We start from the raw sequence: 13,723 nt of genomic DNA, 5'->3' as shown, positions 1-13,723 counted from the left end.
TTTTTTTGTTTTTTAATCAAAAAATCATCATCATCTTTAACCATCGCGGGCTCACTACTGAGCACAGGTTTCCTCGTGAGAAGGGTTTAACTTGACTATAGTGTGCCATGCTGGTCAAGTGCGGATTGACAGACATTAAATTATACAATAAAACAACTTGTTATAATTTAAAATATTTTATTGATAAATAGTTATCGAAATATCATTGAATTTATGTCTACTTACTCACATGGTTTATGTTTTTGCTAGACTAGGTATAATAATTAATAACTACTGTTATTGTTAAAAATATAAATGCTTTCAGTTCATGAAATTTGATTTGGCACTAATATTTCAGTACTCTACGCACATATTTTGAGTATTGAGTATCATACAACATGAAACTGCTTAAACTTCAGTCTATTACAACCTGACACTGCAATTTCTTAAAATCTGTATCCTAAGGTAGCCATTCAGCATCGTCATTTAAATTGCGAATAGGCTTGGAAGGCGATTCGGTGAGGTCTTCCTTGCTGCTGGCAACTTTGTGGTACACTTTCTTGCCTGCATCCACTACATACTCAACCCCATCCGCTGAAATTGCAAATTGACCTTATATTGCAACTCCCAACATGCGTTCTTAAAATTAAATCAGAAATGTTTGCACTTGGAATCTCTACTAGACTACTGCATTGTGGTGTTGTTTGCAATTATTTTTTGGTAACAACACCACCGTCGATTATTGAGGTTCAAACAATTAGGTGTAGTAGGCAGTGGTGTCGTTACAAAAAAATAAAACGACAACCCAGTGGTGTCGTACAGTAGTGTTCTTGATAAGACATGGCACTTGGGAAAACATTTCTTTGCTCCGCATATTTACACTAGAATTTTCTGGTCACTATTCACTTTCGTCATCATATTCTTCATGATCTCCAAAGATGGGTCTCCTCTCAGAATGAGAAGAGTTTAGTCCATAGTCCATCACGCTGCCAAAGTGCGGATTAGCAGATTTCACACATCTTTGAGAACTCTCAATCAATCAAAAAGAGAATCAATTGCAAATTACTTATAGCAAAAGAAATTATGTTGTGAATCAATATTGTTGTTGAATATCTGGAACTTACCAATAACTCCACCAGTCTTTCTGACCGCTTCGCCAATATTGTGTGTAGAGAAAGTATGAGGATCGATGTTGATATTCACACCTTCTGTGCCATTGGGATGCTTGGGACAGTCGCTTTGCGATATGATGGACAGATCATAAGGGTCTACTCCGAACGATGATAGTTTGGTACGCATCTGGAAGTAATGAAAAAAATCTATATAGGTACTTAGGCACTCGCCGAAATGTATGTTAAGTAATAAGTACGCGCATAACTTCCGAACGAATGCACCGAATCGGATAATTCTTTTTATTGTGTTTATAATAATAATTGTCAGGACAAGGTTTGTATGAAAGATTTTTTTCAAAAATCCACGAGAAAAGACTGTTCCCGCGGGACGCCGGCAACTAGTGTTTCAATAAAATAAGTATCAAAGGTTTTTTCTATATCAACCTGAAACACGTTAATCCTTTTGTTGCGCGTATTGTTATATTATGTATTACTATATTTTTATTTCTAGTTGCGAGAGTAGAAAGGTGACGTAAACATGGCACGGATATAAGTATTTTCCGTAATAAGGCGTTAATATTATAGACAGAGTATATAATGCGGTCGTGATGGTTTCTTTATACGGTGTTTGAAAAAATAATACTTCAATGACCGAATTCTTCAAGTGCCATTGCCATTTGTACTTAAATATTACTGTAAAGTACTGCAATCAGATCGGCTGGCAAGTGATGCAGCCTAAGATGGAGCGCGCTTGCCACAGACTATCCTCGGTGGCGTTTGCCTAGATGATGCCTATAGTGGAGGGGGGCTGACGCTGGAAGGGCGTTTCATATCCTAGCGGTTCTAATCAGAAACGAGGTCGCAAATCGCTTCCTACATGAGCGACAACATACGAGGCAGACTTTGATGTCGCCGCAGGTGAATAAAATGATCCATTACGTCAAGCATTCAACTTCAACAATCTTACCTTATCGAGGTACATCTTATCAAGTTCCTTCGTTCTGGATAGAATGGTAGCAGAGCGACGGTGGGCAATATTAGTCATTTTTTGACAAGTAAACACCGCAGCGTATGTGTTGTAATCAGTTGCCAATATTGTGTAGCTCGCAGATCCAGCCACACCTGAAGAATAGAAACGACAATTTAGTCCAAGTGTCAGTAAGGTGTCAGTGTATTCAAGCTGTGTTCAATCAAATCGAGCATCAAGACGTGTTCTGCACCTTAACAGAAAACGCCTAAATAGTTAGTTAATCAATTAAATTTTGGACTGCCTCAAAAACAAATCACTTTGTTTGGGACCGCACATCTATTTGTAAAAAAATTGTTTTGAAAAACTGTGCTAAGTTGTTAGTAATTACTGAAATTAGCAAGTGTGATGGACGGACAGACGGACAGATAATGTTGCAACATAAGGTATCTTTTTATAGTTTTGGTACAGACCCCTTATAAAAAAAGATAATATGTATACTAATAACTAAAGTAATACTTACTAATACCACTAATACCCGTGTGGTTTCGCTGAGATGGCTCGTGTCGTGTGGTAGGAGCTAGGAGGCAGGTTGCGAGAGGGTGACAGTCGACGTAAACATTAAGGAGATCAAATTCGCTATCACCCTCCTGCAACCGTACCCTACCTTTCGAGCCTTCTCAGTCTAGCGATACACCTATGTCCTATATATGTAGTTAAACACTCACTTAGCGGGAATCGAACTTTCATCCGGGCGGGAACTGCTGGATCAGGAACAGTTAAAATTCCAGTATATCTGTTGATAAATTTCAATTTGGTTACTGCATATACACAATTTTTTAAAGTTATTAATTCACTCTTCAACTTTTCTCAAGAGTTCATTTAGACCTCTAGACCGGAAACTAAACCAGGTCGTTAACTGCTATTTCGAAGACTTGTATAGGTACCTAGTAATTTTCTCCAATTTGCTATTTTAAGCAAAATCATCTAAAATGTCCTTCGAATTTTTTAATTTTTTAATCGATATAAATGACAACATTTGCCCAAACGAGCAAAATTTTTCACGGTTTTGGAACCAAATAAATCAGCGCCACCTCTTAGATACTAATGAACGACCCGTTTGAAATCCAGACGTCACTGAGGTTGCATTGGTGCTAAATAAACATTTTAGGACCAATGAGTCGTTGCCATTTTGCTTGTTCAATGGCGCTGTCCTTACGAAGTAATATAAGTCAATGCCTTAAGCTAGCCTTATCTAATTACTATACAAATCATGCCCGCCGTGGAATGGTGCCAAAAATACTGGCTGCAATTCTGCGCTCGACAGCCTGGCTGATACGTACTTAGTTGATTTTTTATCAGACCAGTTTGAATTGTAATCATCATGATCAACCCATCGCCGTCGCACTACAGAGCACGGGTCTCCTCTCAGAGTGAGAAGGGTTTTGGCCATAGTTTACCACGCTGGTCATGTGCGGATTGGTAGACTTCACACACCTTTGAGAACATTATGGAGAACTCTCAGGTACCTATGCAGATGTTTTCCTTCACCGTTAAAGCAAGTGACATTTAATTACTTAAAACGGACATAACTCCGAAAAGTTAGAGGTGCGTGCCCGGGATCAAACCCCCGACCTCCGATTATTAGAAGGCGGACGTCCTGACCACTAGGCTATCACAGCTTTTGTTTGTTTGAATTTTAATACTAAAGCTAAAATAAAAAAGTTATAAAAATTAAGTTCCTGATTTTTTACCTATAATCATGTTCCAAAGGCGTCAGTCCCAAAAGAAAATGTTGGGACACCTGTTCCAATTCATATTGACCGGGCTCGTCTGTTCTGGTGAAGTTATATGTGATGCAGTGAGATGCTGTAGACGTCTTCTGGATGACGTACCATACTCCCAACAACTAAAATAACAGTAGGTGTCTGACTAAATATGTTTACTTACAAATTCATTATTTTGTTTATCATTGCTTAGTGTGAATAAGAATTTACTGTTATCATATCAGAGTCAATGACACGGTCAAGATCTGTAGCTGTACCTACCTATAGTCTATACCCATTCCTCGTTGTACTATATTATGTAAGTATATCGGCCATTTATTTTATCCGCTGATCGCTTCAAAAATTATGTAGGTATATAGGTACAAATAATGACCAGTAGCTACTACTTATTCCACTTATAGCAAATAGAATAAATTACTTCCTCAATGCGAAGCATATAAACGTCAGGATCATTAAGGGGTTTTATACATAAGTAATCCTATTTACATAATCGTAGGCAATTTACAATACAATCATCATCATCATGATCAACCCATAGCCGGCTCACTACAGAGGACAGGTCTCCTCTCAGTATGAGATGGGTTTGGCCATAGTCCACCACGCTGGCTAGGTGCGGATTGATGGACAATACAATATTTGCTTAAAATTTCTTCAAAATGACCTCTCTGTAAAATGATCCTCTCTCTTAAATTACGACGGCACTTTAGTCAAAATAATATGAAAGTATAAAAAACATCATATTAATACACTGACATATAAGGTAGGTTCTCTAGAAAAGACACACATGAGCCCTTATCAGTTAATGATAAACTTTGACCTAAGAAATACGCAGTACCTTCACTGCATTACTCACAAGAAATACATAATACTATAATCTTGGAAATATTGGTATAAAGAATTATGTTGAATTAGAGAAGAATATATAAAAATAATAAGTATACTTAAGTATGCACATAATAATATAAAGAGTCAGTACTTAGATATTTTGAAATCCTGCTGAATTTATGAAAATAAGTCAATGTAGGTATGCAAAAAAATACATCAGATCAATCTTTTACCTGGTTCATATCAAATCCTGGCATTGGCTCTACTATAGGACATGCCCCTAAATGATATGTATGTGAAAAAACACTGCCACATATTGCTAATAACACCAAAATTGTGAGACGCGACATTTTAAAGACTACAAGAAAATCACAGCGTCTGTCGCCAGCAACACTGAATGTACGACTAACTAGTTAGACGACTTGGAGACAATTTTATGTAAATTGAACTTCCTCGCTCCTCCGAAGTCGTCACAATATTTTAAGTGAGTAATCGGTTTCTGAGAATTGAGTAGTATTATAAACGAAAAAAAACATGAATTAAATTATTATTGACCTCTATCAAAATTATTAGGAACCTACTGATGAAGTACTTGGAATAACAGCTGTATTGTGGTGGTTCCAGAGAAGTCCTGAATATAAGAGTGATACCATTTTTCGGGGATAGCTTGTTCTTTAGCGTCGTTTCTTTGGTTCTTTTGATTGGTTTCAGTACTTACTTAGTTAATAAGTATAAAAGGTAACTGGGGTTTTTCCATATTTCTCAATATTTGCTATCTATACCTACTAATTACTTTATAAATCGCTCATAGAATTTGACAAATCATAGGCAATCCTGATATCCTAATTGCAATATTCTTGTTTTAATTGCCTTAAACTGAATCAAATTTGTCTGGTCTTAAAGATTTTCTATTTCATACCTACTTACTAAATATCTCTTTTTACAAATATTCTACGGAGGTATTTATAGTCGCACCCTATATTCGTATCTCACAGTGAATCAAAGTTGTTACGATTGTTATTAGTGACAATATTATTCTTCCGGTCTTTATGTATCACTGAGACACACTAATCATCAAACTTCTATCTTCATCTATTGTTTGTGTCAAATAACGACATCGTATTTGGCTGTATATCTTTGTACCTACTATGCACCATATCTGATGTTAACATTAGTTTCTACTTTCTATATGAGTTCTTAAAAGATTTGTTGTTTGTTTGCTGAGGCTCTTTTCAGACCTAGGCGCGTTTGGAACCCTCGTAGCTTTAGTTTTACGTAATTAAAATTATCGCCACTATCATCTATAACCTGGCTATCAAAAAAAAAAAAAAAGTTTCCGACGAATTGAGAACCTCCTCCTTTTTTTGAAGTCGGTTAAAAAGAGTACCTACCTATAATAGTACCTACTTTGAATAAATAATTTGAATTTTGAATTCATTCAGACTAAAGAAAAAAAAATGGGAAAATCTGCTGGTGGAACTCGCTTTGAGGTAAATCTGTACATCAACTTCTTATCAATAGACATCAGTGACGAATGACGATACTTTGGTCATGGTCTGTTGTGTTTGTGTGTGAGTCATAATGAAACATGCTTTAATGCAGTACTTAGTACAAAGATTACTACGTGATCTGTGAGTTGTGACTCATTCAAGACTTCATAACACAGAGTAACTAGGTACATTGAATACTTCATAACAGTAGGTACCAGTTGAGTAAGAAGCAAACGTTGCGGTTAATTTTATTAGATTTGATTCTTCATTTCAAGAGAAAAAAAATATTCGGACTTCGGATACGTACACATAATATATTATTTCAAAGCCTAAATCTAAAGCTGAGCGTACTGAAAAGCGGTAGATAATTTCTGACTCATAAACTAAGTAGGTAGGTACCACAGATAAGGGAATATGTTGTCCGTGGTAGGTACCTAGGTCTCATTTGGTAAAATGTAATGTATGGTAGCTAAACCGTCGATGAGAAGTCTTCTGTAACGAATATACGGCCATCATCATCATCATGATCAACCCATCGCCGCGCCGGCTTGCTACAGAGCACGGGTCTCTTCTCAGAGTGAGTAGGATTTTTTGTTCATAGTCTACCACGCTGGCCATGTGCGGATTGGTAGACTTTACACACCTTTGAGAACATTATGGAGAACTGTCAGGCATGCAGTTTTCCTCACGATGTTTTCCTTCACCATTAAAGCAAGTGATATTTAATTAATTAAAAACGCAAATATGTAACTCCGAAAAGTTAGAGGTGCGTGACCGGGATCGAACCACCGACCTCCGATTAGAAGGCGGACGTCCTAACCACTAGGCTATCACAGCTTATTATACATTATAACTTAAGTATACTTAAGTATTTTTTTAATTTTTATCATAAAACATTTTAGACGAACCTGCTACCTTATCGGAGCAAAAGATAGTATGGACGCAATTTTCTTTTGCTATTTGCAAAGATATTAACTGAGATACTTAAGCAAACTAAGTAGTTTTGTCCTTGCAGTATACCTATATCACGTACCTACAGGACCAAATTTAGGTAAAAACGAAGTTTAGTGCGAAGTTATTTTAGGTACCTACCAGTTCAACGCTGCGTTGCACAACAACGATTAAGTAATTTGTTCATTATAGAATAGAATAGAATAGATTAGAAATGTTTTTATCCAAATAAACTTTTACAAGTACTTTTGAATCCGTCATATTCATCTAAGTACCATCTAGTTTGGAATGCCTTTCCTACCGGGAAGAACCAGCAACAAACTTGGCGGTTGCTCTTTTTAAAAGATTCGATGTTTAAGTGCAAATATAGACATATAATAATAGTTATTATTATTATCTTATATAAGTGATTATCGAAGTTGCAGACAAAATATTATACTTACCTAATACCTACCTAGTTGGTGCTAGTGAATGAGCGCGTTACCTCCCCACTTAACTAAGAAGTGAAATCAGTTGTAAGAACTTTCAATATTTAATACATTTAGAGAGTTTGAGCAAAGTAGTCCTTTTTGATAGTGAAAATAGTGAAAAGGCAGATCTTATTTGATTTTTTTGTTATTACTAAATAATAACGAAAGGTAAGTGATTTTACTATAAATACTTTAAGGAATTTGTAAAAATGAAATTAGATCCTGAAATATACATACTTACTGATAATTATCGATATAGATAGGTAGCTAAAGAGGATTTGGACTATTTATTTCAATACAAAAATAACTTTATATATAGTATATACTTACTGATAATATTATTTTACGTTACTAAACCTTAATTTTGAATTTTAAAAATTAGCATTTTAATTTTTTTTAAACAAGCTCCATAAGATTTATCCAACTAGTAAAACATATGTAAGTACTTACGTAGGAACGTAACAGTCTTAGTTAGTAATTTTCTGATCCCTCACCGAAACTAATAGGTACACGAATAAAAAAAATATGTACCTTCTTAGGTAGGTATGAAGGCAAAAAAACGTTTTAAATATTTTTTTGTTATCATTTTAATACATAATATAATCTGTTATAATGCTCAAATATTATGTTTGTACCACTTATCGCGCACCAACCTTAAAATCTCTCAATAACAGTAAAATATACTGAATATCACAGGTTCATTAAACGCATTTTGATTAACATAAGAATGAGCGTCATATTAAAACGGATTTTTATTATAAATAAACCCCAATGTTTATGCATTTTAATCGTGAAGTCCAAAAAACAAAGTTATCTAATTGGAACAGAATAAAGAACTTACTTTATGTTTTTGAGTAGGTACCTAACATAAACTATACTTTTTATTCTATATAATTAGAGAATAACATACAATACCAATTTAGGTACATACTTACTCTACTATTAATTATTATTATACATATTAATATTATGTATAGGTAGGTATACTTAGAAGATTTCCGAGTTTTCCGAACATTTGAATAAAATTCGGAAAACTCCAAAACAAAGATTAAAATAGTTTTTAATACTTACCTATTACAAAAATAAAAACTCATATTTGTATAAATCCACATAACAACATAGTATTCAAATCTGAGTTGTCGATCGAAACTCATGTAGGTGGTAAGTGTGCGGACTTGTATGTGAATAGTAGTCAGTGGAAGCTGATACCTACAGTTGAGCATTTTGCTTACTTATGTTGATTATTGGCTCGATATCATTTTATTCAGCAGATATGGAACGCTGGTCGAACAAAGTAGCGGTAGTAACTGGGGCTAGTTCTGGTATCGGCGCAGCACTAAGTGTGCGTCTAGCAGATCATGGAATGACCGTTGTCGGACTGGCTCGCAGGGCGCACCTAGTTGATGTAAGTAAAACATTATAAGCAGATATGGGACGCTGTAGTAACAGGAACTAGTTCTGGGATCGACGCATTCCTAAGCGTGCTTCTAGCAGATCAAACTATCATGGCTAAGTAGGGTTCACAGGTTAAGGAGTTCTACGGAACCCTACACTGCGCGTGGCCCGCCACGCACTTGGCCGGTTTTTCCTTTTGAGGTATGGAACCCTAAAAAGTGGTCTATGATCTATGACACTGTCCAGGACTTTAATATTCATAATATCTATGCAATCGCTACCCTAACGTAGTGGATGTACGGGTAAATATACGAATTCCCCATGCACCAGTGGGTGGGAGAAGTCGATAGGCGCACGGGTGGTTCACCGAAAAAATCACGTGGATCCGTTGCGGAGTGATTGAAGGACAAACAAACACAATTTCGCACTTTATCAATATGCTCATTATTTTGCAGAAACTAAATACAGAAGTAAAGGGAGCGGGTAAAATTGTCTCTCGAAAATGTGACATCTCTAATGTAGACGAAATACAAGCAGCTTTTGAATGGGTGGAGAACAAATTCGGTGGTACGGATGTCCTGGTCAACAATGCTGGAATATTTATACCAGGGAAGATAACAGGTGAATTATTAATCTCTACTACTACTATTTAATATTATAAAGAGGTAAAGGACAACCGCAGCTTTCTAGAGATGGTTGTTTGTTTGTAGAAAGTAATCTCTGGAACATCTGAGCTGATTTTGAAAATTCTCTCACCAGCAGAAAGCTACAATATTCCTGAGTGATATAGGCTATATTTTATTTTCAAAAAGTTAGAGATCCTTACGAAAATTGTGATAAGCTACACGTGCGAAGCCGTGTAAAATTATTTCTGGTAATAATTTAAAAGATACTACTTACCTACATCTAAATATATATAATTATATAAGAATAAGGGTGACTGACTGACTGACTGACTGACAGATCTATCAACGCACAGCTGAAACTACTGGACGTATCGGGCTGAAATTTGGCATGCAGATAAGCTATTATGACATAGACATCCGCTAAGAAGGGATTTTTGAAAATTCAACCACTAAGAGAGTAAAATAGGGGGATGAAATTTGTATAGTCTGCGCGGACGAATTCGCGATCATAAGCTAGTACTTATATAATTTCAGATGCAATTGATGGTAAACTGAGTGACGATGTTGTACTACTTACAATGGACGTGAACTATAAAGGAATAGTCATGTGCACTAGACAAGCCGTGGCTTCGATGAAGAAGCGCAATTTTGATGGCCACATAATAAATATTAATAGGTACCTACTTAACTTGATTATAATAATTTTATTCCAAAATAATCTGGGTGCATTGGGAGAACGACTTAAAACCTGGACATTTTGACTTTAGTATTGGCAAAAAATACTAAATCCACATTATTAATTTTTACGAATGAAGTTCAAAGTAATGTTCAATAAGTCCTTACTTATTATATTTTACACAGTAAGTATCGGAGCTTTAGCAGATACAGTAGCCAGCAAAAAATATTGTACATCGACCTTTAGGATGAGAGCTTTGTAGAGCGTTGTCTCTGTCACTCATACCTATGTGACGTTTTGTCGGTCTCACAGACAGAGACAACGCTGTACGAAACCGCTATCTCTTTCTCAAGGTCGATGTACAATATTTTCTGCCGCATACAGTACGCATTTAGATTTAGGAATATAATTTCTTACAGAATCAGGGCTGAGGAGTTAGGTCGGACTCGAGTTCAAAATGTCTTTACTTGGTAGGCACCTCCAATATCAATTTATAACCGACAGTTTCTAAATTCTACCAGTTCTGGTGGTCAGGTCCCGTACAGCATTAGGATTGAGGAGTTGGAATCTAATTTTTTATGGAACAATATCGCAAGATTTCTCTATAAATTAAAAAAAAACACGCAAATCGGTTTAGAAATCTCGGAGATGCATGTTACTCCTTGGTTAATCCTCTACTTGTCTGTGAAAGTCTTGTCAGAATAGGTTCAGCCGTTCCGAAGCTTAGCCCGTTCAAACAGACAGACAGATAAAAATTTTAAAAACGTGTGATTCAGCTATGGTACAGTTCAAATGACTATATGAGCTTAATATGAGGTAGTTATTTCGAAATTACAGACAGACACTTCAATTTTACCTAAAAACGCACATAACTCTGAAAAGTTAGAGGTGCGTGCCCGGGATCGAACCCCCGACCTCCGATTGGAAGGCGGACGTCCTAACCACTAGGCTACCACAGGCTTTTTAAGTAATCAAAATATCACTTGCTTTAACGGTGAAGGAAAACATCGTGAGGAAACCTGCATGCCTGCGAGAGTTCTCCATAATGTTCTCAAAGGTGTGTGAAGTCTGCCAATCCGCACTTGGCCAGCGTGGTAGACTATGGCTAAAACCCTTCTCACACTGAGAGGAGACCCGTGCTCTGTAGTGAGCCGGCGATGGGTTGATCACGACTTCAATTTTATTTATTAGTACACATAGTATACATCAGTTTTAAATGAATGTTTAATTTTTAAGTAGAGATTTTAAACTAAGTATCCTTTCAAGGTACGAACAACGGGACCCTCGATGCGCGAGTCTGACTCGCACTTGGCTGGTACATTAAATATTACGTACAATTTTATTGTATTCCAGCCTGGCCGGTCACTACATACCATTCCACTCGGACTTCAACATATACTCGAGCACCAAGCACGCTGTCACCGCTTTCACCGCCGCACTTCTCAACGAGATGGCTGATGCTAAGAGAAAAATTAAAGTAACGGTAAAGAGATAATTTTTTGCTAAGTAGTTTTTATTTAGCTTCATCTACATATTATAAGTATTTCATTCAATTAGGATTCCAATTTTTTGATTAGTACCTAGGGAAAAAAACCGGGCTACCTTTGCGTTTTGATACTTAACCCAATAACCCGATCTCTATCCTCAAAGAGGTCAAATGATGATTATGATGATATGATGATTCTACTCCTCCTACAAAACTGTAACTGGAGAACTCCTGTACATTAAATCTATTTAGTCAATTTTAATTCGAGGAAGCATTATCATCGACATAGATTTTTATTTTTTATTTTGTCTGACTGTGCGCATCACGCTTAAACTACTGAACGGATTTGAATGCAACTTGGCCTATTTTAAAGCTAAGTAAAACTATTGGTCAACATTTTAGAACATTTTTATCCCGAGAAGCAATCGAATTCCTTTGAGATAGGGAATGAAAATTATACTGTCGATGTTACTCCATAACTCTATCAAATCTGAACCGATTTTGATAATACTTTTTTGAAAAATTTGTTAGTTTCACGTACCTTTTAGTGAAAATACCTATCATGAATAAGTTGTTGTCCAGATAAGCCCACCCGTGCTGAGCCGGGATGCGTCGACTAGTCTTTGAATATACCTAATGAAGAGACCAACCATAAGATCAAAAATACCTATCAAAAAAAAATATTTTTTCTTTTTATTAAATTAAACTTTTACAAGTATTTTTGAATCGCCAGATATGCATCTTCCACTAGTTCGGAATGCCTTTCCTACAGAAGCAAAAGATATATGTATATTCCTATCACATAACAAAAGTTCCGAACTCTGTAATTTAAACATAAATAATCTATAGAACAGTTGTGTTATCCTTATTTCAGAGCATTTCTCCAGGATTAGTGCGTACTGAAATAACTGCCGGACATAGCGCTGATCAGCCAATTTTAGAGCCTAGTGAAGTGGCCGATACTATTTTATATGTCCTTTCCACACCTCCAAATGTTAATGTAAGTGGTGATCGTATTTACCTACTTACATTCGTATTTACCATAACCATTACTTATTTATGCCTATCCATAATAACCTTCAATTACGTACGTACATTGTATTATTTAAAAAACAACGAATAATGGGTATTGTGTAGGTTTTCAACAGATTTAATATATGGATACCTATGTGAGTTATAAGATAAAGACTCAACAAAAAAAAATATTCTTATCTAGGTACTATTTATGTAAATACATAAAAACCAATGAGAACAGGTTATCTGAATAAAAGTTCCTTCATAAATCGCAGCAATTTTTTTAATGTATCAACTTTACTTTCACATTGCAGATCAGCGAACTCGAAGTCCTATCGACGGCGGAAAAAAAATTATAAAACGCACAAACATAATTGGTCTATTTTTATTTACTATTGGAGAACATTATATAATAAATTAACCGGATGAAGCAGAGAAGACAGAAGACGATGACGATGATGAGGCGATGCCCAGGAGAGAAGTTCCAAATTGAAACAATGCCCTTAAAATGTCAAGCGTCACAGTCCAAAAAGGTGATGGGCCTTCCTCTTCTGTTGTCGTATGTTGACCCTATTAAAAAATACATAATATTAATCAAGTAAATTTTTATTTATTCTGTTTTATTGTTTTATTTTTAAACACATATTATACTTAAATATAAAAAAGAAAAATTGGATTAAGACAGGTTTACATAGATACTAGGTAGACATAGTAATCTTGAGCAGGAATAAAAAATAAACCGCCAAGTGCGTGGCGGACCACGCGCAGTGTAGGGTTCCGTAGTCACAATTAACCTCGAAAAACAGATATAACACCTTAACCTGTGAACCCTACTTAGCCATGATAATTCCTTTAAAATTGATTGTAATACTACTGCTGTGATAAAAATATTTATCACAATTTTATTTCACCACTTTGTCGGCACGATTAATATTTATACTCATG

At 35.8% G+C, this 13,723-nt stretch overlaps 2 protein-coding genes across 5 annotated transcripts; one reads left to right on the top strand and one right to left on the bottom strand.

Annotated features, from left to right (window-relative positions):
* Positions 1–157: 157 nt before the first annotated feature.
* LOC117985363 (apolipoprotein D-like) lies at positions 158–5,087 on the bottom strand. Its single transcript, XM_034972060.2, has 6 exons — positions 4,904–5,087; positions 3,813–3,967; positions 2,787–2,854; positions 2,059–2,213; positions 1,104–1,278; positions 158–573 (listed from the first exon to the last, which is right to left on the bottom strand). Exons 1-6 carry the CDS (start codon positions 5,018–5,020, stop codon positions 440–442), a joined length of 804 nt encoding a protein of 267 aa, XP_034827951.1. The 5' UTR covers positions 5,021–5,087; the 3' UTR covers positions 158–439.
* On the top strand, positions 5,042–13,396 carry LOC117985364 (farnesol dehydrogenase-like). 4 transcript variants are annotated; one of them, XM_069500797.1, is made up of 8 exons: positions 5,042–5,154; positions 6,113–6,160; positions 8,853–8,986; positions 9,432–9,597; positions 10,137–10,278; positions 11,632–11,761; positions 12,639–12,764; positions 13,093–13,396. In XM_069500797.1, exons 3-8 carry the CDS (start codon positions 8,855–8,857, stop codon positions 13,135–13,137), a joined length of 741 nt encoding a protein of 246 aa, XP_069356898.1. In that variant the 5' UTR covers positions 5,042–5,154; positions 6,113–6,160; positions 8,853–8,854; the 3' UTR covers positions 13,138–13,396. The 4 variants fall into 4 exon arrangements, with proteins under 4 accessions (XP_069356898.1, XP_069356897.1, XP_034827954.1 ...); XM_069500796.1 differs by lacking the exon at positions 5,042–5,154 and adding an exon at positions 5,270–5,408; XM_034972063.2 differs by lacking the exons at positions 5,042–5,154; positions 6,113–6,160 and adding an exon at positions 7,591–7,749.
* Positions 13,397–13,723: the final 327 nt, after the last annotated feature.

The sequence above is a fragment of the Maniola hyperantus genome, chromosome 9 (assembly GCF_902806685.2).
Source record: "Maniola hyperantus chromosome 9, iAphHyp1.2, whole genome shotgun sequence".
Taxonomy (NCBI): domain Eukaryota; kingdom Metazoa; phylum Arthropoda; class Insecta; order Lepidoptera; family Nymphalidae; genus Maniola; species Maniola hyperantus.
The sequence above is the reverse complement of the archived record's forward strand: the minus strand, read 5'-3'. Positions and strand labels throughout refer to the sequence as shown.